This window comes from Polyodon spathula, chromosome 3 (assembly GCF_017654505.1).
Source record: "Polyodon spathula isolate WHYD16114869_AA chromosome 3, ASM1765450v1, whole genome shotgun sequence".
Lineage (NCBI taxonomy): Eukaryota > Metazoa > Chordata > Actinopteri > Acipenseriformes > Polyodontidae > Polyodon > Polyodon spathula.
The window spans coordinates 4164088-4190446 of NC_054536.1; the positions used below are offsets into that span (position 1 = coordinate 4164088).

General features: G+C 37.9%; 2 protein-coding genes across 15 annotated transcripts in view; one reads left to right on the forward strand and one right to left on the reverse strand.

Annotated features, from left to right (window-relative positions):
* LOC121310524 (zinc finger MYND domain-containing protein 11-like) overlaps positions 1-4492 on the forward strand; it is a 39026-nt gene extending 34534 nt beyond the window's left edge. For all 4 annotated transcript variants that reach the window (XM_041243645.1, XM_041243646.1, XM_041243649.1 and 1 more), the window contains 4 exons: positions 598-666; positions 1174-1446; positions 1796-1969; positions 3565-4492. In XM_041243645.1, coding sequence (XP_041099579.1) covers positions 598-666; positions 1174-1446; positions 1796-1969; positions 3565-3687 — 639 coding nt within the window. In that variant the 3' untranslated portion in view covers positions 3688-4492. The remainder of the gene's footprint in view (positions 1-597; positions 667-1173; positions 1447-1795; positions 1970-3564) is intronic.
* Positions 4493-13136: 8644 nt separating this feature from the next.
* LOC121310568 (disco-interacting protein 2 homolog C-like) overlaps positions 13137-26359 on the reverse strand; it is a 166246-nt gene continuing 153023 nt past the window's right edge. For 6 of the 11 annotated variants that reach the window (XM_041243674.1, XM_041243676.1, XM_041243671.1 and 3 more), the window contains 7 exons: positions 26293-26322; positions 21236-21297; positions 18059-18116; positions 16518-16592; positions 15606-15780; positions 14273-14396; positions 13137-13776 (listed from right to left, as the gene is read on the reverse strand). In XM_041243674.1, the coding sequence (XP_041099608.1) occupies positions 13524-13776; positions 14273-14396; positions 15606-15780; positions 16518-16592; positions 18059-18116; positions 21236-21297; positions 26293-26322 (777 nt within the window). In that variant the 3' untranslated portion in view covers positions 13137-13523. The remainder of the gene's footprint in view (positions 13777-14272; positions 14397-15605; positions 15781-16517; positions 16593-18058; positions 18117-21235; positions 21298-26292; positions 26323-26359) is intronic. The other 5 variants (XM_041243677.1, XM_041243675.1, XM_041243672.1 and 2 more) reach the window with 1 other exon arrangement.

Here is a 26359-nt window from a genome sequence, read left to right on the forward strand (position 1 = left end):
ATGCCAAGACGCATGAAAGCTGTGCTTGAAAATCAGGGTTATTCCACCAAATATTGATTTCTGAACTCTTCCTAAGTTAAAACATTAGTATTGTGTTGTTTAAAAATGAATATGAACTTATTTTCTTTGCATTATTCGAGGTCTGACAACACTGCATCTTTTTTGTTATTTTGACTAGTTGTCATTTTCTGCAAATAAATGCTCTAAATGACAATATTTTTATTTGGAATTTGGGAGAAATGTTGTCAGTAGTTTATAGAATAAAACAAAAATGTTCATTTTACCCAAACACATACCTATAAATAGTAAAACCAGAGAAACTGATAATTTTGCAGTGGTCTCTTAATTTTTTCCAGAGCTGTGTGTGTGTGTCTATATATATATATATATATATATATATATATATATATATATATATATATATATATATATATATAGACACACACACACACACACACTGTATCTCTTTTTTTTAAATAAGATACCCGTTTGTGTGTTTTCATGTGTTTTTTGGGGGATTAATGTTGAATCAATAATGATCCATTTATCGTGCTACTTCCCACAAATAATTATGTCTTCATGTATATTTTTTCACAGCTTAAGGTTACCCAAGAGCCCAAAGCAAAGAAAGGGCGTCGCAGCCAACATTTGGAACCAAAAGAAGAAGTGAGTAGTCATTCTTACGTCGCACACTTGAGAATCGCATTGCTTATCTTATTGTTGGTTTATACAAGTAATGTATATTAATAAGAAAGTAGCACATGCCTGGCCCTGGGTAAAAAATAATGTGTTGTTGCTTACAAACTATTCATTTCAAGTTAGTGTTGTAATTGGAAAAGTGTAAAATGTAGAAATGTACTGAATAGTGAGTAACCAATTAAAACCAGCCACAGGGTATTTAAACTCTGTGCATATTCCTCCACTCGTCCACCTCTCCCCCAGATTATCAATATTTGGCTTCCTACCCTTTTTCTTTATAAACGAATAGGCGGCACCTGTATTCTCCTGTGTTTTCACACGCTGGTTTCTTTAAAAGAAGTTCTGTAACACTGTGCAATACACTAAGCACCCTTCATAACAACATACATGTATTGTAAAGTGAGATTTACGTTCTTATTGAAATAGAATACAGTCTTGTCACTTAATGAGTGGTTTTAATTATTCTTCTCTCAGGACCCAGAGCCTGAGATTGAGGCAGTCAGTTCCAGTCAGGAGATCCCCACAACACATCACCAGCCTGAAAAGGTTTCTGTCTCGACTCAGACCAAAAAAACAAGTGCCTCCTCCCCAAGAACACTGCCCCGGAGCACCCAGACGAACAACGACGGCGTGTGCCAGAACATGTGCCACGAGAAATACACCAAAATCTTCAACGACGTCAAAGAGAGGATGAAAGCTGATAACAAGCGGGAGACTGAGCGAGTGCTACGAGAAGCCTTGGAAAAGGTACTGCTGACACAGGGAGGATCCAGAGCTCACCCCTGACATTTAAATACAACATTTTATTAGAGAACAATATCATTTGGATGTTGGGGAGAAGGTGGTGATCTCAATAGTATGGCACCAACTGCAAAGGAGTGCTAGGTTTCGCTGTACCTGGCTTGAGCACTATAAGCTGGCATGATTGAAGGTTGACATAAATGTGGGAGTTACCTCCTTATTCCAATGCTTGCTTGGCTTTTGGTGATATGGTTAATGTTGATTAATATCAGGGCTGATGAAATGGAAGCATGTATAGGTGCTCAAATGTTTGTTTTAATTCCGTGATGGACGCTGGTGTTTTTTTCCCCTGCAGCTCCGCACAGATATGGAGGAGGAGAAGCGGAAGGCCGTGTCTAACATGCAGGCAGAGATGGACAGAAAGTGCAAGCAGGTCAAGGAGAAATGCAAGGAGGAGCTGGTGGAGGAGATCAAGAAAATGGTCTCGCAGCACAAACAGCTGGTTTCTCAGACCAAGAAGAAGCAGTGGGTGAGTACTGGACCACTACTACACACGTACCCAAGGCCAGGGAGCCAGAGCGACCCGTTTCACAGAATGCTCATTGGAGAGCTGCTGTGGTCTCAGCAGGTGTTATTGAATGGTGGAAAGCACTCGCACAGCGATAAAGACAACATCAACTAGATGGAACAATTTCCAGCACTTTTATAGATCATGAAAATAATACAATTCAATACCGTAACGAAATTTTTTTTTATGTTAGATCTGGCATTCTCCCATGCACACAGTGACTTGCATGTTGCAGTCTCATGAGATGGGATAATTATAAAGGCAGAGTTCCATTGGGACTGGCTTAGGTAACAGCAGGTTTTGCTTTGAAGGCTTTACGCTAGAAGTATGAAGACTGTTCCCAAGCATATGCAGTTGGTAATGATTTTTATTCTCACCGTGGTTGAAAGCACTATATATTAACATACAGCATAACTTGGTTTCATGTTTTGAAGCATCTTCATGAAGAGGCTTATATTTTAATTGTCATTCGGCCACCATCTCTTCTTCCGATATCTCAAAGTATTTGAGCAACATCAGGGGGAATCTACCGGTGTGCAGGGTGTCGTACTGTCGGGGGAGGGCAGGTTCCAGACCTGGCTGTGAGAAGTTGTAGATCTTCGCTGGGGATTCCAGAGGGAACTTCACATTGGCTCTGGCGCTCCCGCAGGTTAGGGAGGACAAACCATCAGGGATTGTTTCTCCTCATCGCACTACAGTGGATGCTAGTTTCAGTCAAGTTCTGATACTGCCGTGGTCCAGTAAAAATGAGCCGTTTCACTGCCACATTGTTTTAACCACTATCAGTGATCCAGGTCTTTCTCATGTAATCGTTTCACTTCCTGTTTTAACTGTTCTGAGAGTGCTGTGTTTCTGTTCACAAAAAATCAAATAAGCTTACACTTTGAATGTATGTAATCCGTAAGTTAAATGAAAGCAATGCTACTACTAGATCTGGATCAGGTGCAACTCTTAAAGGATAAACAGTGCTTTACTTGTTTTTATTGGCTGTAAACTTGCTTGAATAATCTTTACTGCCAGACATTTAACAAACACACTTCCCCATTGAAATCAAATCATTTGGAAAAATTGCCTTTAAACACAGCTGGTCGTTTCTACTCTGCATACAATACTGGTACAAAGTATGGAAACAAGAAATGATTTACAGCAAGATGGGTTTGGATTGCATTGCCCAATATCCTCACTTACTAAATACCCTTGTGTCCCTGAACAGATAATCATAGCCTCTTTAAAACAATATGCTAAATATCTGAATGAGCAAGACATCTCACAAGTCGAGTGGTCTCCCGAAATGATCTCCTTTTTTTATGAAAGCAGTAAAACTGGGGACGGGGAGTTTGTTGCTGGATAACTTCACTCGGACTGCTTGCTCACGAAATACCTTGGTATCCCTGAGCAGTTAGGATTCTTCAGGCCAGCTCATAGCCAGGTAATGTCTTGTAGGACAGATTTAGAGAAAAATAATGCAAAAAAACCCACTAAGATTGTGCTGCGAGCTGACTTTCTTTGTGTCTGCTCTGCGTAGATATCTAATGGCATGTTTCTTGACTCTGCAGTGCTATAACTGTGAGGAGGAGGCCATGTACCACTGCTGCTGGAACACGTCCTACTGCTCTATCAAATGCCAGCAGGAGCACTGGCACACAGAGCACAAACGCACCTGCCGCAGGAAGAGATGAAGCTGCTCTCCTTTGTATTGTCCTGTCAGTGACTCGCATTATTTTTATAAACACAAAATTGGGTAGTTTTCTTTTTCTGAAATCTCATTTGCACCAGCCTTTAAACACATTGCGTACTGAAAACTTTGCACAGTGATCTTATATATATATTATCAATTTATTTTCTTTGTGGAAAATGCCCAATAGTATTGTTGTTACTGTTTTAATTGTTGGTTTTAATATTATAGTATTATTATTTCCTCCAGTCACAGTTAGACGTGAAGGGGCATTATTAATGTGCTCAGAGAGGGAAAGTTTCTTTTTTTTTTTTTTTTTTTTTCCCTGGAGTGTTATTACTACCTTTGTTGGTGAATGTTATTTAAGTCTGTAGCAAATGGTTAGCATTTACACATTTTCAGTACGTTTTACTGTCTTACTGGATCTTTCTTGTTTGTTTTGTTTTAAATCTTATTTCTTACTATGAAAGAAAAAAAAAAAAAGCTCCGAAAGTCGAGTTTAAAAACTATGGAAACAATCCTGTAGCAGAATTGTTACATTTTACAGATTGCATTTAATGTTGTAACTTTTTTAAATTAGTTTTTTTTTTTTTTTTTTTTTTTTTTAATACTAATATAGCTCTTAGAGGTTAAAACTCTCGCCCCTTGTCAGGTGAGTGGCATTATTATTGGTTTCTATCCATTGGTTTCTAATTGTGAGGGTAGAATTAAAATTAGGGAACAGGGTTATCATGGCAGGTAGTGCCAAACAAGTGTGCATTTAAACTTTTGGTTTATCTGGTTGTCTTTTAAATATACTGTAATTTTTTTATATAAAAAAATATTAATAATAATAATAATCAAGATTTGATCTTGTAGGCTACAGATCTGGGAATATAGGAATCTTTACTGAGCTGGATCTTAGAGAAGGTTTAAATATTTACTTCTTGTTTTAAGGTTTGCACATTTTGATTATTTTCCTAGCCCAAATGCTTGTAAAAATTGCCAAATACTACCTTTTATTGTATCTGTCGATGCGGACAAAGTGACAGTGTGTTTTTTTTTTTTTTTTTTTTTCCCCACATCAGTGTCATTGTTATATTGTGATATTAACACCATTGATTACATTGTAGAGGACAAATAAGCACTTAGTTTCACAGATACTGTTCACTGCTTCTAGTTAGTGGTTTGTGCCTGTTTTTCAACTCCATCATTGTACACAGAATGAAGAAAAGTGCATGCTGATTAATGTTTCAAAAAACAAAGGAAAAAAAAAGCCTGCTTGTTGAATGTGTGGTTCAAGCAGCAGAACAGTAAGGATGGACAAATATAAAATATGCAGAGCAATCTCTGAGTGGAGATGATTGAAAAGATATTCTAATCTGGCGACATGGCCTGGTTGCTGTAGACAATGATTGTGTATTTCTACTTGAGTGGATACAAGAAACAGGAATGCAAGTAAAACCACAAGCAAACTGAATGGCATTCGTTTCATCGTACTGCAGAGCCGGATGTCTTCAGTTTCAGAAGAGCCGTACGGAACCAGCACTGCCTCCCGTCACACTGTGGTGAGAAGGGCTGTTTTAGGAGTCACTGGCGCCAGACAGTAAGAGGCGTTCAGAGTTCAGCTTTCCTTAATGAGGTCTCTGACTAACCAATATTTAGGGAGGCAGATTTTTTAGGCTGTATGATCAGTTTCATTTTTTTTTTAGGTGGATTTTATTTTTACATATACACACAAAGACCGGGAACTCAGATTATACACATATAAAACATACTAAACAGGAACCACCTGGACTACATAATCTTTCAAACAAGGATCCCGATAATTAGTGAAGAACATAACCCCTGCTGTATGCTTTTTGACAGCAATTTGGGTGACAGTGTTTAAGAGGGAGGTAGAAATTAAGCAAAAATTGTAAAACCAGAACCCATTGCGAATTAAATTTAATAATAATAATAATAATCACAGCTGATGTTTTTGATGCAGGAAAGTAGCTTGCTAACTCTGTGATAAGACACTGCCAGCTATGCAAGACCATGCCAATAGCTACCCCTGTCAATTATCCACAGCACTACATGTTAATAGTAAGCATATAATCACTTTGATCTTGTATTTTCAATATTACAGTGCAGGCATGGATTCAATCAAAGTGCATGGCGATGCTATATTGTAGCTAGAATTTATAATAGCTGTGGCACCCCCATAATTCTGATTGAATTCAGGCCCCCAATTGTAATGAAACGTGTTCTAGATAACTATTCCAATTAAACATTTTAAAATCTTATGTAAATGTGTAACAGAGCTTAACTTTTTACAACTGTTTCTTGAAAGCACGTACACAAACACTGCATTTAAACCAATGTTGCAGAACGGCTGGAGCTGTTTTTTTTACTCAGATTACAAGCAGAATCATCAGTAGAAGAAAGTGTATGTAAAGTTACATGAAATAATTAAAACACAATGGAGTATTTTATATCAGTGCATCCCAATAACAAACAACTGATATTTTCTTAAGTGGAAATATTTTTGGTGTATAATCATTCCAGTCTAATATTTTTTACTGGTATCTGCATGAAAATAAGATGTGTGTTTTCTGACTTTCACATTTTAATGGCATTGTTGCACTTCTTGAAATGATGCAATATGAAACAATATGATAAAGAAAAAAGGCTAAGATTTAAAAAAAAAAAAAATTTGAGGGCCTAACTAAGATAACTTCAACAAGTTAAACTATATCTGTTTATATGTATACATTTATTGTGGCTGTCAGTTTAATCAAAATAAAAACCTTTTTGTAAGATGCTTCACTATATATATATATATATATATATATATATATATATATATATATAATATATAATATATATAGATATATATGTATATGTCAGTAGTGAACACGATGGCATGGAACAATAAATGTACCTTAAACACACGGTGGCACTTGGTGCTGTGTTTTAAAGTCACTTACTCACGTACAGTATTTAAAATGAGCTCTTGATGTTCTGGAGTTTAAAATGGTCTTGCTCTGCTTTGAGGTCTGATTACTGATGGTTGATTCAGGTAAAGCACATTCTCATTTTCTGAATCACAAAACGTTCTGAAACAGGTAAGCATTATAAATCAGAGTCACTGAGGCTCACACTGAACACTACAAGAGCGCATATGGGTAAAAAAAAAAAAAGTTAAGATCAGAGGTAAAATGTCAAATTCTTAAAATTTTTTTAATAAAACCAAAAGCAGGCAAGTACATAAACCATGTAAATAGAGTAATAAATTAGGCTTCATAAACATTTCTGCCCCCCCCAACCTGTTTTTTTCAGGACCCATGTTCCTGTAGATAAAGTCATCCTTTTTGTCACTTTGGTGAAACTCCCATTGCTAGACATTGTACTTGAAGTGGTGACTGCAGGGATCCTAATGCCTGTAAAGAGAGTGGATCTACAGCAATGTGGAAGGGTACGTGGGCTTTGCCCAGTTCAAAGGGAAATTTACTGCAAGTCCCCCCCACTACAGCTATGCTAACAATTTTTTGGTGAGCTGCAGCTATCTTGGAAACAGATGTGAATATGTATGATTCAGTGCTGAGGAGGACCAGCGCCTTAGGCTCTTAATTGATGCTGATTGATGTTGGCTTTTGCCGCTGAGGTGGCTGCTCCAATTCTAAAGGAGTGAGGAGTGTAGAACTGAGGAGCAAGGTCTGCTTTGGAGATGAGAGAGGCAAGGCAAGTTGAGAACCAATGTCTTGTAACTACTTCACAGGAGGAGCTGGTGAACAGTGGATTTGTCATGAGGAAAGGCTTCTGAAGATGTATCTAGACATGGAGGTGCAGGGACATAAAGGAGAATTAAATCTTCGACAGCTGTATAAATTGACCCTGACGAAGTTAGTCTGCCTTAGAGATGCGGAGCATAATTGGGAAATGAGATCTGGAACTAAGGAGATGTCGTTGGAATGGATGCTGAGAGAAGGGAAGCTAGAAAGGGATGGGACTGTATGTTCAGAGCATCTGAGGAATCCAAAGAAAGCAGTTCCATGAGGAAATTGAAGGGGTTGAAACAGCCTTTTTACAAGGTTGATATGAGCGACTGTAGAATATCTGAAGATATAGGAAGATGGGGAAGTAGGAGGGGAGCTCTTAGATATGCCACGGAGCGTTAGGCAGATTGCTGGAAAGTCCAGAAGAATCGGAGTGGACACTGACATGAGACGGTATTCGAACTGAATTCTGGAGATGTAAGATTTGATTATGAAAGCGCAGGAGTGTAGAATTTTTTTTTTTTTTTTTTTTCACAGGAGAAGAAAGACCAGCCTGTAGAGTTGGATGATCTTGTTGATGGAGCTAGGGCAGCGGACATGTCATTTCTAGCAGATTGAAGACAGGAGAGCTCACAGGAACACTAGGTGCTGGAGATGCTGCGGGAAACAACTGCTGAAATATGGCGATCTGTAGACGAGAAAGAGTATCAGCTGCATTATGTGAACCGGGAATGTAACAGGCTTGAAAGAAGAAATGAAACGACACTGAAATCCAAATGAGACGACGTAGTAACTGCATTACAAGGGGAGAGGAAGATCTTTGGAGGTGGGGAGAAAAATTAAAAATTCCGGGGGCCATTCGCTAGAGGACCATTCAGTCCCTAGGTAACCCCTGAATCGTAAGAATGAAGCGTCAGTAAAGAAATTCAAAGCATGTGGTGTTGAAATCAGGTCTTCATAGAATAGGGAGCTGCGCTTAATATCCTTTCTTGCTTTGTTGAGAGCAGAGATCTGCTGTAGCAGTGATCTGTAACAGTATGCAGTGGCCTGCTGTAGAGAGCAGAGATCTGCTGAAACGGTGATCTGCAACAGTGTGTGGTGGACTGGCGCTGAGACAGCAGAGATCTGAAGTGAGTGAAAAGAAACTCATTGTGAGATATGAGCAATTTCAGCTGCATGAAGTGCCTCCATGGGCTTGCAGGAGGTTGTTGTACAATTGTCTGCCAACCAGAATTTTGATAGGATGTCAATGTTGGTCTTTAAGTGTTCAGGCTATTTTGGTGGAGCCAAAGATGAGGCTCCTTTCAGGAGAGATGTAGAATGCATTGCTGTGAAGCCGCTGCAAAGCCTATTGATTTGACATGGAAAACCAGCAGAGCTATTGGATGACAACATCTGTGCCTAAAGCTTTGGATTACACTGTGTAACAATTTTTTTTTTTTTTTTTTTGTTCCTGGGTAGTAAGTGTTATTTCCTAATTGCTTATGCCTCTGTATTTACAGTATAATCGTAAATCTCGATAAACTACTCACTTCTAAATCTTTTGTAGTCATTTTTGTATTACTTTAGTATAAATACATGTTAATTTGGATTCATATGTTGTTTTTTTCTGACTTTATGTGAACGAAAAGACACACATTTGCCCATTTTCCCATTGGAAATAGTGATATTTTGAAATATCACTGTCCTGGTCACAAAAGCAAAGTCTGTGGGGAATAATAGCCATTTTCTATACTTTTGAGGCATAAGCAATTAGGAAATAACACTTTCTACCCAGGAACAATTTTTTTTTTTTTTTGTTACACAGTGTAGTAAGTCCGCAAACTCATAAAAATCTTCTGTAATATACAGTAAGGCATGCATGGTACATTCTGACCAATGCACAATACTGTACCTTTGTTTATAACAAAGAGAAAATATTTAATATCCTTCCTAAATCTTTGAGGGACTAAAGCCATGGAACTGGAGAGCAAACTGCCAGCAGTGTGACTGGAATCATTGCTTTGGGTGTGGATTCAGCTGTCCCTGGTGATTTTTTTACCAGCTGGGAATGTGCATCCCTGCAGCCGAAACAGATACAAGTTCAGCACAACAGATGGCTGAGGAAGAAAACTGAAAAGCCTGGGTTAGAGTGTGATTTCTTCCATACCCCAAACTCATTCCAGTGATAGTGGCAAGTACAGGATACAGATCTCGATTGCATTTCTACCCCATAACTGGGCTTCATATTTTATTCTGGTTTTATACAAAATGTCAGTAAAAAGTAAAACATATCATATCAAATTATATATAGATTGCCCAACACATATAATCATGGGACATGCACAGACTATATGACCTTCATAAATTACACGGAATGCAATTCTCACAAAAATCAATAGATACTGGACGTTTAGGAAATAATCTACAACATCACCCATTTTTGTGGATGCAGAAATTATTTCCCACACTGGAAAATAATTTAGAACTCAGTGTGAGCAGTGATTCATTTTGGGAAAACCTTTTTATTCTTTGCAAAGACACCAAAGTAAAATAAAAACGACCTAAATTCTTTTAACTCTCAGTCTTGGAAATGACTTGCACCACAGCCACTAACCTGATGAAGTCAGCATTTACAGCAGCACTTTCCTAGTGGTTAGAATACTTACCTTGACGTTAAATGAATAAGAGCAAGAAAGGGAGGATTTTCAGAGCAACAAAAATAAAAGCTTTTATTTTGTTCATTTGAATATAAAACAGGCGTTATCACAGATGTACAAAGCGTACTGGTGGGTTAACATACAAGAAAGGGTGCTAGCCTTTTTGGCGCAGAAAACATATCTCAATTGTGATTGGCAGGGTACATGAAATGTCCTTAACCAGTCACCAGACTCAATGAAATAATGCTGCTAACATTCAACTGATAAAAGGGACGAACCCTTCCTTGGGTAAAGTGTCAAGCAGGATTATATATAACAATAATAATAATTATAATAACAAGCACCATGAGGAGTCTGTTCCTGTTTTCAATTGTTTTGTGGTTGTATGACTGCAGTGTACTGTACCGTCTAGTTGGGTTTTTTTTTTTGGTACACATGAATTAGTCTGAACTTTTTATCCTAACTTCAAAAGCACTAAGTCACAACACGATAAACATCTTTTTTGTACATTCTGATGCATGGTTTATCTACAGTACACATTCTAATACAGGACAATCCGTTATTGCTAAGCACCTGCACTGGTAATAGTTGATCCTTCCACTTTTTTTTTTTTTTTTTTTTTTTTTTTTTTGCGACGAGACAAGAAAAAGGAATTCACTATAAATAATTAACGTTACAGAATTTCAACACCACACAAATGACAGGTTGCAGAAGAGATTCACCGATAACCTCGGATCACTGGAATTTAGTAAAGCGTCTCTTTGATTACAGTGTTTTACAATGTTAAGCTGCAAACACTGACGTACAGAATGATATATTCAGAACTAAGCTTTAGCAGCTGCCAGTCCTGGTTAACACTAATCTATTGAAGTTTACTCCATAGTATCATTCACCAATTACAACCACACATAGCTGGCATTCTAGAAAGTATTTCATACAGGTGACATCTTCAAATATAGAAGAAAACTGACCAATCCATGTCAATTGAAGCGGTCGCTTCTCCACTGGAGCATCTCAAAGTGTGAGCTCTGTATTGTGACAATGCTGTGGATGGAGGCGCAGGAAGCACGTTTAATAGGGTGAGTCGACGGGCAATTGCCTCAATGCCTTTCACGGTGCTGAATAATAATGTACCCCATAGTGTAGGAAGGAGGTTTAATTAGTGGATTTTGAACCGTTAAAATAATGTAAGCTTCAGAAAAAAAGGGGGAATCGCTATACAAACATGTTATTGCACCTTCATAAGTGATCTTGCACAATTGTTACCTCTGTCAGACAAGTTTCTAAAAGTGACTTTTAATACTTTTAATTGTGTACAAAACAGACATTTCAAAACACACCTACACCATACAAAATAAAATGTATGTTTCCAGTAACCAACAATATTTACAGACACCAGGCAGACCCTGTGAAAAAGGGAGTCCGAAACACCCAATGAAAATCCAAATGATGTGCACACACAACTCATTTCCATTTTCTACAATACTTCATATTTAAACTGCTTTTTTAAAATTGGGATTAATGAATTAACCAACTTCCCTTAAATATTGATGAAAAAGCAAAAATCAAATAGAAGTTCCCTTCAATGTAGATGGCAATCATGGTAAAATTTTCATTGACTTTGTGGTGTGCTATAGATGACAAAATATCATTGTACTGTAGTACCATCAATGGATTAGATAGCCTTTTAAAGTATTTATATATAGTATATATGTGTGTATTACAGCAGCCCTTTAGTGTTATTACATTACATATGCAGCATGGATGGCTGCAGAATAGACACATCATTTACATAACATTAGCTTGAGTTCCAATAAGCTTCTAACCTCAGCAATTAAAAGTGGTTGATCTTGCTAACACATAGCGACTCACTGATGGAAAATTTTAATTGTGTCCTGCTGGTAAGGAAATGGTTCGTAATTAAAAGATATAGAATAACGCAAGGGATCCTTGAGACATTGTAATAACATAATTTATATGTATTGAAGGTTCTCTTGACATTCATACTTAATTAAGCATCATTTGAAAATGCCCTCACTGCAGCCTCTGTGTACTTAGTGTTATGCGTGTTCAATAAACATTAGGTATTTCATTTTGCACCAGCGTATTATACTGTTGGTTACACTGGAAAGCTGCTTTTTTTTTTTTTTTTTTTAACTGCTACTTTGTGTTTCTCAATTCTTTTTTTTTCTGGAAAGGAAAAAATTATGTACTTCGATGAATACAATTTACTTACAGGTTTGAGGCGACAGATTGCTAAGACATTGGTTTAAAAAAGACGGAGGAATAGTGACTACGTATCATATGTTTTATGGTTAAAACCTTTTATATTCACAACACACAGTACTGCTCCAACCTATCATGTATACAGTAAAAGCAGTCACCAGAGCTTGATCTACAAGTTGCTGGTATCTTCTGGTCTGGGACAGCCTGCAAACGGATGTGCCTCTTCCGAAGAAAAAGCACACTTTTTATTTTCATGCAAGTGAGAAGTACTGCATTTCAAACGTTTTTCATTGGTGAATCCTAGGACTTTGCTTGTTTAAATATATATAATTATATGTATATATTTATATATACTTGATGTTATACTATTCCCTCAAGATAATACAACACTTTGTTTTATATTAGCAAATATTTCAAGAGCAAAACATTGTCGAATGTCTTTCTCTCATACTTCTAAAGGACAAAATAAATTAAAACCGTTTTTGTACATAATTACATGATACAAAGAAGCTTACTGTCTTTAATACAATGATATTAAACACATGGAGTGCGTGTTTTCATTGCTTTAACATTTCAAAGGCAGAGGGGTGCTTTCAAAGCTTTCTCCAACAAGCTGAGACTGAAATACACAAAGTGTTAAAGCAGGGTAACAAACAAAACAAAATCAAACTGAATAAAAAAACAACAGCTTGTACCTCTTCATATACTGTGGTTTAAGGACAACAGTGAGATGTCCTACATCAGCAACAGGTCTATACTTTCATTTTATATTTTAAAAATACTAAACAAACAAAAAAAAAAAGACATTTTGCCACAGTATGTAAATATTTAGAAATCCCCCCCCCCCTTACTGTACTGTACCTCTCAGAGGGCAGATTTTAAAAAATGAGCGACTTCAGCATATGTAACATAAAAAATATAAAGCCACACTTACTTAAAAAGCAGCACCATCCAAAATAAGCAAGAGTCACTTTCTAACAGCAGGGTCTTCTTACTCTGCCCTAAATAAAAACTGTGAGGGTTCCACTGTCCTTGTGTTTAAAATTTAGTGGCAAAATGTACATCTCACACGGCTCTTGCCAATCTGGAGTGCATCTTTAAATTTGTAATAACACAAAACAGTTCCGTTTTTATTCGTCATCCTTCTCTTTTTTTTTTTTTTTTTTACTGTAGCAGACACCACTTTTTCTTGTATGTACATATTGTAGAGTCAGTAAAAGCCTTGATGCAGAAGGCTACATGTTGTAGGCCACATAAATGGGATCTAGCTGGTCTGCCAGGAAGCCATCCCGCAGGTGCATCCGCTGCTTCTCTCCGCGAGAGTTTATAGGGATCACTCCCATGTCCACCACCACCACTACCCCCACAATAAGGTAATGTTCCTCCAGGACCACATTGGTGACCAAAGGAACCAGGTCCAAGGCCTCTTGCTCTGAGCCGTCCAGTTCCACGACCACCACCAGCAAGTTAGTCCACGTGAACACAGCACTGAAAGAGACGCAGGAGAACATGAGGCTTATTAAAGAGGGTCAGCTTGATACGGGGCCAGACAGTGAGGACACATGAAGGACCAGATTCATTCCTCTGGGTGAAGCTGTATTTATGTAATTTGATACGTTCTAAATCCCTTTGTTTTGGCTACAAACGGCTGCGTCCTGTTTTGAGGACAATCAAGTTAGACGTGTTCCCGTAATCACAGCAGTGTAATTTCACGCTGGCTATGAAGTGCAACACACAGAAAATTGAACTTTGTCATGTGGGGAGGAAAACACCAAGAAATGTATACTTTTTAGGCTTCAGTTTCTTTTTTTATATATTTAGGTGTCATAAAAGCATCTGAAGGGCTATATTTGCAGAATTAACACCAGCAGATCATGATAATACGCCAGTCAGTAGCTATCTGCAAACCATGAGCAAATACAACTGTTACTGACAACTTCAGTACAACATTGCTTTACAAAAAACATAGAAAAGCAGTGTTTACCATTCTGTGATGCATTTGTGTGTCCTGATCACTGACGTCTCAATGTCAATGGGATGGTACCTCATTCCTCTCAGCTCCATGGCTTCATCCAGCGCTCCCACCACATAAAGGGCATCGTGTCTCTCTGGAATTCAATGTGAACAAACTGAACTGCAAGGCTTTAATAAGAGCACCCCTGTTTTACTACTCAGGTGTGTCTAGAATCACTATAACCGTGAACAGACAACCCCCAGCCCGCTGGCTCCTTGCTAATATTTATATTACTATAACCCTGAACAGACAACACCCAGCCCGCTGGCTCCTTACTAATATTTATATTATAACCCTGAACAGACAACCCCCAGCCCGCTGGCTCCTTACTAATATTTATTACTATACACGCAAGATACAAGAAAGATGCTCCGCTGTTTCCGTTAAAAAGAAGGCACTAAACACTTCGCCATATCCACAGGTCTGGGCATTGCCAATTATAGCTAATTACTGTTCTGGAGGTATTTGTATGAGGGAATTTTCTTTCAAAATTCAAACGAATATTCAAGTATAAAATGTTCTTTGAATTAGCTGAAAAAAAAAAGTGTACTACCATATTACAGAAAATAAATCTTTCCCAAGTAAAATTATTTCTAAATCATCAAATAAATAAGACAAAACATATGCACAGGTTTCCTTTTCCTGATCTCCACTGATATTCATTTAGATCTTCCATTTTAGGAAAGAGTAGGAATATTCACATTTTTGCCAACAAAGTGTCAATACAGCAATGTGCCATGTGTCACTAATGACTTTGTTAGGTACATTACACACCCTTTGCTTTTTATGTTTATGTGCGTAGCTACACTACTGGGGCCAATTCCAAGGGTAAAACATCCCACTGGTGAGATGTATTGCTTTATAACTGGTGCTCCCAATGCCAGTTCTTCTGTTGCACCACCTCTTGAACTGTATTGAGTTTTCTGGTGCCTGTCTAAGGGTGGATTGAGAGTGGAATTAAAATTATAAAAACACAGCGCTTTCCAGTAATTCAGAAACAATCACACTGCCATGCAAGACTAAAGGACTCTCCTTCGTCTATCCTACCAGCCTGTGATCCACACAGTCTGTTGTTATTATTGTTTTTAAACACTTCTGCATTGGCTCATCCCGTTTTAAAACTGCAGTCCTATTCTATCCCACAGCACCTCGATATTTAAAGTGCAGACAGGGTGCGTGATTTTACTCTTCATTTGAAGGATGGGGCTCTTGGGCCATGCTGATCAGAGGACAGAGGTGTGGCAGAAACTCAAGATAAAGTTTTAGGTGCAGTATGTGAGAAAAAACACAGCCTGGTCCTCACCTCCACTTGCATCTGTAAGCTCTGTTCTCCTCAAGAAGCCCAAGTACCCAGTCCGGGCCCAGATTGTTTGTGTATCTCCAAAGCTCAGGTGTGAATTGAAATGATCAGACTGCAGAGATTCCTCTCCATAGACTGTGAAATAGCCACTGGAATTATGAGCGCTGTGAACCCAGATCTGTTGAGGAGGGTGGAAAATAAAAACACGCTATAAGCTATAAGCTGAATGAAAAGTATGCGTTGCTGTGCTGCAAGCAGGGAACACTAATAGATGGTCTGTATCAAGGGGACCTTGAGGTAAAAGTACTGCTTTGTAAACCTTCAGCTCATCTGTTGTTGTCTGTTTATAATACCTGGGTTTTACTCAACATAACAAAGGAAAAATGACAAGAGCTAAGCGAAGAAGGGAATTACGACATGATGACATTAGAATGCTGAATTACGACTTTGCTTGGGCCAAGCAGTAATTACAGGAAACAACCTCTCCATGAATTATTAAATGTTATGCAATACATCTGATAAAGAAAGAAGGGAAAGGTGAAACATGTTTTTTATTATGGGGAATAGCTCATTTGCAGGATTCACTACAACTCCAGCAAGTCATAAATGACAGAAAATCCAGGGATACGAGCCCATCTAAATTAGCAATGTTGCATCAACTTTCTACATCACTCACTTTAGGAAGTGTCGATACAAATACTGTCATGAATTAAATCTGTGTGTTTCTGTTCATACGCTTGCTGCCAAAATTCCTTTATCAGTACTTCACTAATGTATTCACAGGCTAGACAGAGCTTCACCATCATTCTATAGTGTAATATTGACAGCTTTATTACAACTTTGAATGACACAGGGTAAGCCTCATTATTTCTCTTCTTGAGAAGTTCAGACAGGGTGATGCATTTCTGAACTGACCTCCCCAAGGTGTGAATCTCCCAGGGGTCCCTTGGTTTCAGGATTGGCGATGATGATTCGAACCCCAGGCAGGATCTGCAGAAACACAAGAACTGCAATTAGCTGTCACATTGCACTGTTAAGAGAGACGGTGCATTAATTTAATGATTTTTCTTTTTTTACAAAGCTGTGCTTTGTAAAGGGGGAAGGGGAGGGGACACACTCATTACTCAGAGCAGCTATACAGCATGACTTAACCTTAGTCTTGTTACTGTTTGCCACGATCTAAACCTGATCTATGCTCTAAATTCACTCTACACTTGACTGCTTGCTGTTTTTAAATGTAATTTAAGATACGGGGCTGTGCGTTTATGACCTTTCCTAAATAATGTATTAACTATCCTGACAAAGTGTGAGACGCAGGGTTGCAAAAATAAGGGAGATATAATAATACCCTCATACCTACCAGACCGGTCAAACTGACAGCTACATAGACAGCAATTGCATTTTGTTTATACAGTACAGTATTCTATTTTATTATTTGTATTTATCAGTCAGGACTGTACCGGCGATGTATTGAACTGTGATTAGATCAGTCTGCAGCCCTTACATGAATGGCTTCTTGTAATCTAAGGTGTCTATTGTAATTCAAATCAGCATCTACAAAAAGCTCATGAAAAAATAAACGGAGACACTGGAGTTTTACAATACAACAAAGTATGGAGTTGACATTTTCGAGCAGAAAGCTGGGTCTCACAGACTCCCTGTTCATGTGCTTTACAATGTATTGGATCTTGCTGCCATCAACTCTTATTCTTTACAAGGAATGCACGGGCAAGAAGATGATCACGAGGAGAAGTTATATATTGCAACTAGCCGAAGAACTTCTCCAGAAACATTTTCAACAGAAGAAGAGTGCAAAGCAGGTATCCGCAGGTGAAGGGAGCCACAACAGTGCCAGGGTGCCAAATGCAATGGTAACACGACTCTTGATAGCTGTGGCCAATGGGCAAAGACAGTGTGTGGAAAGTGAACTGCATATGTGGAGGAGTGCAACATCTGTGTGGACTGTGCAAACACTTCGGCTTCTAACACATTGTGATTGTATATAAAACCCATATGTTCAAATGTTTGTTTTTTATTTACATCATTTCGGTTGGGTATTTGCACTTAGTTATGACTGTATATAAACCCATTTATTTTCTATTTTTTGCTACGTTTTTTTAAATGTTTCGGTTGTGCAGATGTTTGACATGCCTGATTAAAGGTATGACTTATATGCAATTGTTTGTAATATTTATGTTGTTTTTAAATGCGGCTGTCAAATTGACCACTCATGGTAGTTCTAGGTATGTGTAGAACTCTGGCAGTTCTAGTATTAAACACAGTACATTTTCATAACACATTACTTACAATAACTGTGTGTGGCGTACTTTATCTTTGTAGTAGAAATATCCAGAACTTTAAATAATTTAAAATCTGCACAGAAATATACAACAAAAAATTTAATTTTCAGAGCCACATGTGCTCATTCATTCAACAAAGCCGTTTCTTTTACTTACTTTGCCTGATTCCATCAGAGGCAAACTGTGAGGAGACCCCCTTTCTACCAAACGAACCCTGCAAGTGAAAAAAAGAAAAGGGGTTATACGAAATTAATCTATGAACTGTAAAGATACTGGGGACTGCAGGCTTTTTTGTTGTTGACTGAGCAACATAAGAGTTTTTGACCCAGAGAAAATAAGACATTATATAATATATATATATATATATATATATATATATATATATATATATATATATATATATATATATATATATATTTTTTTTAATGGTCAGGTTCATTACTATATGCAATGGTTCTGTACAAGGGAGGGTAGACAGCAGGGCAGCTACACACTGGTAGTCCATTGGTGGGACATCAAGACCACTGCTGAGAAGGGTTCAGCTAGGGTTTCTTCAGTGTCTACAGTGGAATTAGAACAGCATCCTGTAGAAGAGCCAATTCTGAAAACAGCAAAAGGTAATGGCAGGTACAGTATATGAAACACATGTTAACAACTGTGTGCATGTTTTTATTTACAGTGCTTTTAAATATTTTAATTTTCTGCAGAAATGACAGACCTTCATGACAAACTGCACTCATGAAAGAGGAGTCACAATGCTCCACTGCTGAGCTCACAGTGTTTGTACTGTGATGAGAATTTCAATTCAGCAGCAGAACTGGAAGCTTACGTCCTGCCCTTCCAAGTAAGGAACCATATTCGATTCACATCCTGCAGTTCTCACGTATTGAGCCACAGTCTGAAACTCCCCAGACTCTCCTTAAACGGTGCCCCAAAAACTAAGAAGCCCATTGAAAATCCATACTCTATTTTGTAGATCATGTCTAGCAAACTGCCCTTAATGCAGAATCAGCACTGAATGTATCGCCAGCAACCCCCCTTCATTAAAATGGATAATGAAGTTTCATTTCAACATCAGCATCATTAATCATATTTCAGCTTCAGTGGACCATATCATTGAAGGATTTCTTTAAGTTAAGATTTAATTAAAAACTTTTAAAGACTTTCACTTTACATATTGTTTGTATCCAATCCATTCAAATGTTGGTATATTTTTTCATTACAGTAACATTTTCCAAAGAAAGCATTAAAATGTGCATATGGGAAATATGAGAGTTCATGACATTTCAAAATGGCATATCTTCTTTCTTCTTTTCAAATCAAGACATCAAGCAGTGTCAATCAACAAACCCAGCCAAAGACTCGAAATGAAACAATTAATAACCAAGCCACTTAGTACAAACACAAATACAATAATAAGTGAGCTACTTAGTACAAACACAAATACAATAAGATGCATGTAGAGAAACAGATATCATTTGTTGACTGACAGCTAACTAATCTGAGTCCCTACTTGCCTAACAGACCGTGATGATCCATTAGGATTTATAGACAGTGCTCAGCAGTTCAATAAAAATGAAAGATAATGCATTAAGAAGGAACAAAGCTAAAATCTAAGTAGTGCACTTTTTAAGCTCCGGTTTTTAGAAGACAATAATATTTGAGTAAAAATGAATGAATGTTCATTTCAATTGGTTGATACTATACAACATAATGAAGGCGAATCTAAAATGGCTGACTGACATTGGGTATTTGGAAGAGCTACAGAGGAAGAGATTCCCGCCTCTAGCTCATTTTCTGTACAGTATGTTCTGAAGGATTCTTCAAAATAATGATCAGGTCAATTGTACTGATCTAGCCAGTGGGAGATTGGAATACCACCACTCTAAAGGGGTTGACCCTTTTATTTCTGGGTTCTTATTTCGCTGTATTGTTTGGAGTGAATCCTTCTCCAGTATTCTCCACACATTAAGGGGGCCCCAAGGACAGTCCCTAAAGTATAGTGGAAAAACACCTCTCAAATAATACCCATGGCTCCAGGGCTTGCAAACTAACAAGGGGATGAAGGAATAAGTTTTAGCATTAAAAAAAGAAAACACTGCCACATTCAAGTCTAAAGGTTATCAATTAGTTCAGTTCAGTGGTTGAAGGGAGTGGGGTGATTTTTTCCCATCGTGTTTAACAGGATAAGAAATCACTGAATATCAGAAATCCAAATAGCACAAAACTGAAACAGCATCTAATATATGGCTATATTACTCTATTTACCCTGGCTATTCAGCTTAAGAGCTTCACTTTTAAATGTGTGAACTGTGTTTGTACAGCCTTTTCACTGACAATAAAATGAGAGAGAAAAGGAGGAGAGTGGGAGAAACTCCTTCAAATTCACCTTAAACTCCCTTTTTTCAGGCTATAATGTTGCTAGGTAGCAGGTAGCAACAATTATGAAAAACTACAGTATGCTGAATCAGCAGTATCATTCCGAGAACTCAGAATATTCCTAGTTTAAAATAAAAATAAATGCAACATAACATCAACCCCCACTGCTTGGCTGGCCTCATCGATTTGTTATTATTCTTTTACCTCCCATGTCTGTCTGGTTTGTTTATTGATCTATTTTTAGCCGGCTGGACCAAATTGCTTTGTGAATTGCAGCCCACACACTTCCTTCAGTGAGCAATTTCAAAAACCTGGGTCGCAGAAATATAATTTTTCTTTTTGTTTATTGAGGAACATATACCCGTGAAATCCGATTTCCTCTTGATGAGACGACATTAATATAACATGTTAACGTCAACATGGATTTGAGCAGATTGTTTGCAGCTTTTGATGAAACATAAATGCAGATGAAACACAGGTGCTGTGTGGCCTAATCCAACAAGTACATTTAATGCAGCAAACATTTAAACTGAAACACATCCCTTTCTAATCGTTGCTGAAGCAGAATCATATGGATCATTTAAGACCCAACTTGACAAAGTTTTGAGATTGATCAGCTACTAGGCAAGCTTACCTGGGCTGAATGGCTTGCTCTCGGTCATACATTTTCTTATGTTCTCTTTGTTCTCATATGTTCTGGCTCTTTGTTATGTTGAGTCTGTCACACAAGAAAACCTTGTGCATATGAACTTATACTAATGCTTCCTATCATTCCATACATTGTAGACAGGAACATTTATTTCAGAATGCTTCATAAAGATCAGAATTGTGAATCACGCTATATAATTCTATAATGCGGTGTAGCTGTGATGTGACTTTTGCCAAGCACCATTGCAGGCTTTTACATTCCTGTAACATAACAGCACATTAAGGTCAAAACAGGATTCCACTTACCGGTCGTGTCTCAACGCTCTCATATCGACAAACACAGTGGTCGGGTCAGGTCCTGAAGTCCCCTTAAACCATAAATAATAATACATTAGGATGATGCTGCACAGTACCAGCCAGTGTTCATAACAGCACACTGAACTGCTACATTGTATTAGTGATAAACAGCAACAAGAAATGTCATCCCTAAAGAGTATGCAGCTTCAAATGAATGTTTCCCCTTAACTTTGCATGATATTGGCAATCATTCTGAGCAGTTCTGAATTCTATTGCTCACATATCGTTTTACTGTATATCCAGTTTTCATATGCACTGGGTAAATTCTACTGCTCACATATCGTTTTATATATAGTTTTCATATGCACTAGGTAAATTCTACTGCTCACATATCGTTTTATATATAGTTTTCATATGCACTGGGTGAATTCTACTGCTCACATATCGTTTTATATATAGTTTTCATATGCACTGGGTGAATTCTACTGCTCACACATCGTTTTATATATAGTTTTCATATGCACTGGGTGAATTCTACTGCTCACATATCGTTTTATATATAGTTTTCATATGCACTGGGTGAATTCTACTGCTCACATATCGTTTTATATATAGTTTTCATATGCACTGGGTGAATTCTACTGCTCACATATCGTTTTATATATAGTTTTCATATGCACTGGGTGAATTCTACTGCTCACACATCGTTTTATATATAGTTTTCATATGCACTGGGTGAATTCTACTGCTCACATATCGTTTTATATATAGTTTTCATATGCACTGGGTGAATTCTACTGCTCACATATCGTTTTATGTATAGTTTTCATATGCACTGGGTGAATTCTACTGCTCACATATCGTTTTATATATAGTTTTCATATGCACTGGGTGAATTCTACTGCTCACATATCGTTTTATATATAGTTTTCATATGCACTGGGTGAATTCTACTGCTCACATATCGTTTTATATATAGTTTTCATATGCACTGGGAAAGAGCAGTTTTTAAAAGGCATGCCTGCTTATTGAAGTTGCCTGTGCTTCTAGTTTCTCTTGGAGTTCCTTGTTCCAGTTATTGACGCAGATGCAGTATGCAGCATCTCCATGGCTCCCAGTAGGGTCCCTTCTGACACCTCAGTGGTGTTGCTCTAAAGATTCTGTTAGTTATTCTTGTGTAAGATATAATAAGACCAACAGGCATTGGAGTATAAATGAGATGGTATGAATGTGGTGTATTATTAAAATAAACCTGAAAAATAAACTGCATAGGCTACACATTTAAAAAATAAAACAAAACAAAAACACCATCAAACCAAAGGGACGCTATCTGTAGCCATTGTGATAACTGCGTCACTTACTGGAACTGCAGCTCCACCAGGAACAAGAACAGGCTGACTGACACTGACTTCAATGAAGTAATTTGTTGCCACTGTGGGAAGCTCATTTTAACAGAATACAGCAGTCTCTGTGTACAGGAACACCTCCTAAGAGAACATTTTGTATAAGGGAACACCTACGTGGTGAAACACATTTTTCTCATTGTAAATGCTCTGGCTAAAGGAACAGGAACTTTGCTTAAAAGAGCACCTCCTTGGCACTGCTAGCGATTTGTTCACAATGTATACAGTTCTGTTTTTTAACCTGATAACTCATTATCATCAAAACTTAAATTACAATTGTTTATTCAGCCTTTTCAAAAGCGTCATTGTGAGTGTCTTGAGGCACACTGATTAGTTTCTTCAATCTTTCCAGAACCACCGTCATGTCATTGACTCGTGTATTCTGATTTCCACGAATGCACTTAATCGCTACAAAATGGCATGTAAACAAAACGACGAAATGCGCCGCTGTTTCCCTTGTTACAAAAAGTTGAAAATTGTTTGAGCTCCTGAAAAAAACCTGAATCAGACACAAGTCGCTGAGCAATTTGGTGTTTCCTGCTCTGGTGAGGTGCTTCACCATTCTGTTAAATAATGTGCATTTCTTAACATGTGTAAGGCTGCTGTGTTAATTTAGTTTGACAGTTTGTTTATTAATGTTAGTTTGTCTGTTACTTTATTATTATAGTTTATTAACATACACTTACCTTTTTTACTTATTCAGTTCATGACAAGTAATAGATTTTTATTTATTGATTGATTCATATTGTTTCTGGTGGCTAACTCCATCTTTAGCTGTAAGAACACTTTGCTTGTGTCCTGAGTGGTGTTCTCTTAGCCAGAGACTACTGTACTGCTAATTGCAATTTTGATCAACGTTGTGTTGGAACTGGATAAAAGGAATTTAGAACTGGAGTTGGGAGTTGATTATAAAAAGGAATTGGAATTGAAAAATAGGAATTGACACCAAAACAAGACATTCCCACAACTGCGGTAATATTATATTTGAGCAATGGCACTAAGAATGACATACAAAGGGAAGGGAAACGGAAAAGCCCTACTGTCATTTGAAGCTACTTTAACCTATAATGAACAGTTATGGGGAAGCCTATGCTCCTTCCAGGGTTGGGGTCAATTCCCTTTTTAAAATCAATTCCAATTCTCTTTTAAATCAATCCCAATTCTATTTCCAATTCCAGGTCCTTCAAACAATGCATCTGAATGGCTTGGAATGGAAATTGATTAAAAGGGAATGGAAACTGGAAAACAATGTGAATTGACCCCAACCCTGGCTCCTCCTGTTTGCATAGTATTTGAAACCTGCAGAAGGCTTTATACAACGCTATTGATTTTATACAATGCTATTGATTTTAAAAGCAACACTGACAAAACTCTTGTGAAAGCATTGTAAAGAAAGTGGTAAAACTGACATGGACAAGTAGCCTTTTGCACCGAACCAAAAAACTTCAAGCAAGTCACAAACTGAGCCATGATTTTTCTGCTAAGCATGCAGCACAAGAAGCATCAGCAAAACAAGCCTTATTTGAAACACTGTGCAGAAAGCATGACATCGTGGAGGTAGGGAGACGGGCGGGAAGATGCAATGTACAGTAGGAAGGTAAACAAGATTCCCCTCACAGGCCTTTTAAACTTCTTAGTAACATCTGACAATTTTTTTTTTATTTAGTTATTTTGCACTTTTAAAGCTGAGGGGACACAGAACCATGTTTTCAGGAACAGTGGCTTGAAACCTGGTTCCAGAAGACCTAGTTTGAGGCAATTTTGCTGTATCAAATCCCAAGTCTCCCCTGAAGTGTCATGTAGTGGCATGAAATTTAGTCTCCTAAAACCAAGTTCTAAGCCACAAAGTGGGTTTGTGTTCCCTCAGCTTTACTCTGCTCACAGTAACAATGAGTGTAGTGCAGTCTAGTACTATGATATATTAATCATTCAGACCCTTACTTCAGGAATAGACCGTCTTCCTTCTTGTGTGGTGGGTGATATAGCAGCGAGTCAAACAATTTTTTGTATTGGTTTGGAGGCTGTGGCCACATTAGAAATGTCAGTACTTAACCAACTACTACAATATGCTATCCCTGTTTTCCCTTCCCCTCTTCAGAATGTGTGGGCCTGGCAAAGATGACAACCTTTTCTGGATTCAAGCCCCCAGCCTTCTAAATGCAAAGCAGGGCCAAAAAAATACCAAATCAGGCAGTATTATAGATGAGCAAATGTAGTCTCATGAACATGAGCAGTCAGGAAGTTGGGTTGTGCATAATGCTGCAGGGTATCTTTGATATCCAAATATAAATCAATTTGGGTAGTAACAGGTTAGTGCCAAAATTCACAAAACAAAAAACAAAACACAAAGCCCTTACTGCTAGCAGTTGCCCCAGCACACTTAAGCAAATCCACAACAAGTATTAAAAGCTTAATTTGGTAGAACCCCACCACCAGAGAAAAAGGACAGAGCAACAAAGTTGCACATGCAGGTCAGGCTCTGCCTAACAAACAGGTTCCCATGAAGAACCACCAACACTGCACTTCTACTGTAAAACCAGGGGTGACATAAAACTCAGCAGTGTAACAGACTAGAGCGGGTCAGAGCGTTCAAAAATAATACCAGAAAAATACAAAATACATCAAGAACCTCACCAAAAAAACGGCACCTTAAAACAATTAAGTAAAGGTGGATTGGCTACACTCCAATGGGTTTAATTAATACTTATACAAGTGGCTCCTCACTCCAGTCAAAGGAATCACAAAATGACGCAGGTTTTGCAGGACCTGAATATTCATTTCACATCTGCACTGTTTTCCAGCACTATTATTTGATATAATAGTATTTGATATATTATTTAAGGGCACTGGATCAGGTTCTCAACTCTAACAAAACAAATAAAATGTATCCTGATTGTACCCTGCACAAGTACTGCCATTTTATTTAGATTCTACCTAATGTGTATTTGAACTGATCCGGTATGTAACGGCCTGTATGCGCGATCAACAAGCTACATAGTATCAGAGATATGTTCCAAAGTTCACACACTTTTACCGCTGTGAAACCAAAAATTAGAACAATATCTTGCCTTCTATGAGAATAATCAGCATGTTTTTGTTGTGCTGATCTATTTTTTTTCACTTTAACACAGGTGAAGATGATTTATCCTATCACAGAGTTACAAGTACTACACCACTATACCTCAAACACAAGAGAACTGAATGCATAGCATTACGGCAGATAAAAATGTCTTCACGCAAGTAACAGTGAAAATGAAGTGAACAACACATGAAACATGATGGTGTAGTGCTTGTGAGGTAATTGAAAGGACTTGGCCATTATCCAGTTAGGAGCAGCATTCCCACCAGAAGCCACCGCCACTGGTAAAGGAGAACAGATTCACATCCGAAAGGGAAATGTATGATTTTCATTAGGATTAAAAGATACTACAGAAAACCTGGACTGTTGATGAGATTTGGGACCAGTGACTTGAGGTCACATGTGCTTAATGCAAATGGAAACATGTACCTATTCTAATGGGACATTACTCTTGGAACTGAACCGACACTGTTTTAAAAGGAGAGTGCTCTGTTAAAGGCCCCTATTCTCCAGACTCACATTCTAGTCTGTCCCACTGCTGGAGGCTGATAGGTGGGTAATGAGGGAACGTGAAAATCCCCTACCTGCTCGGCCAGCTTCCCCAGCCTGTGAGGCTACAGCAGCAGGGAGAGGAGGAGGAGCGCAGGGAAA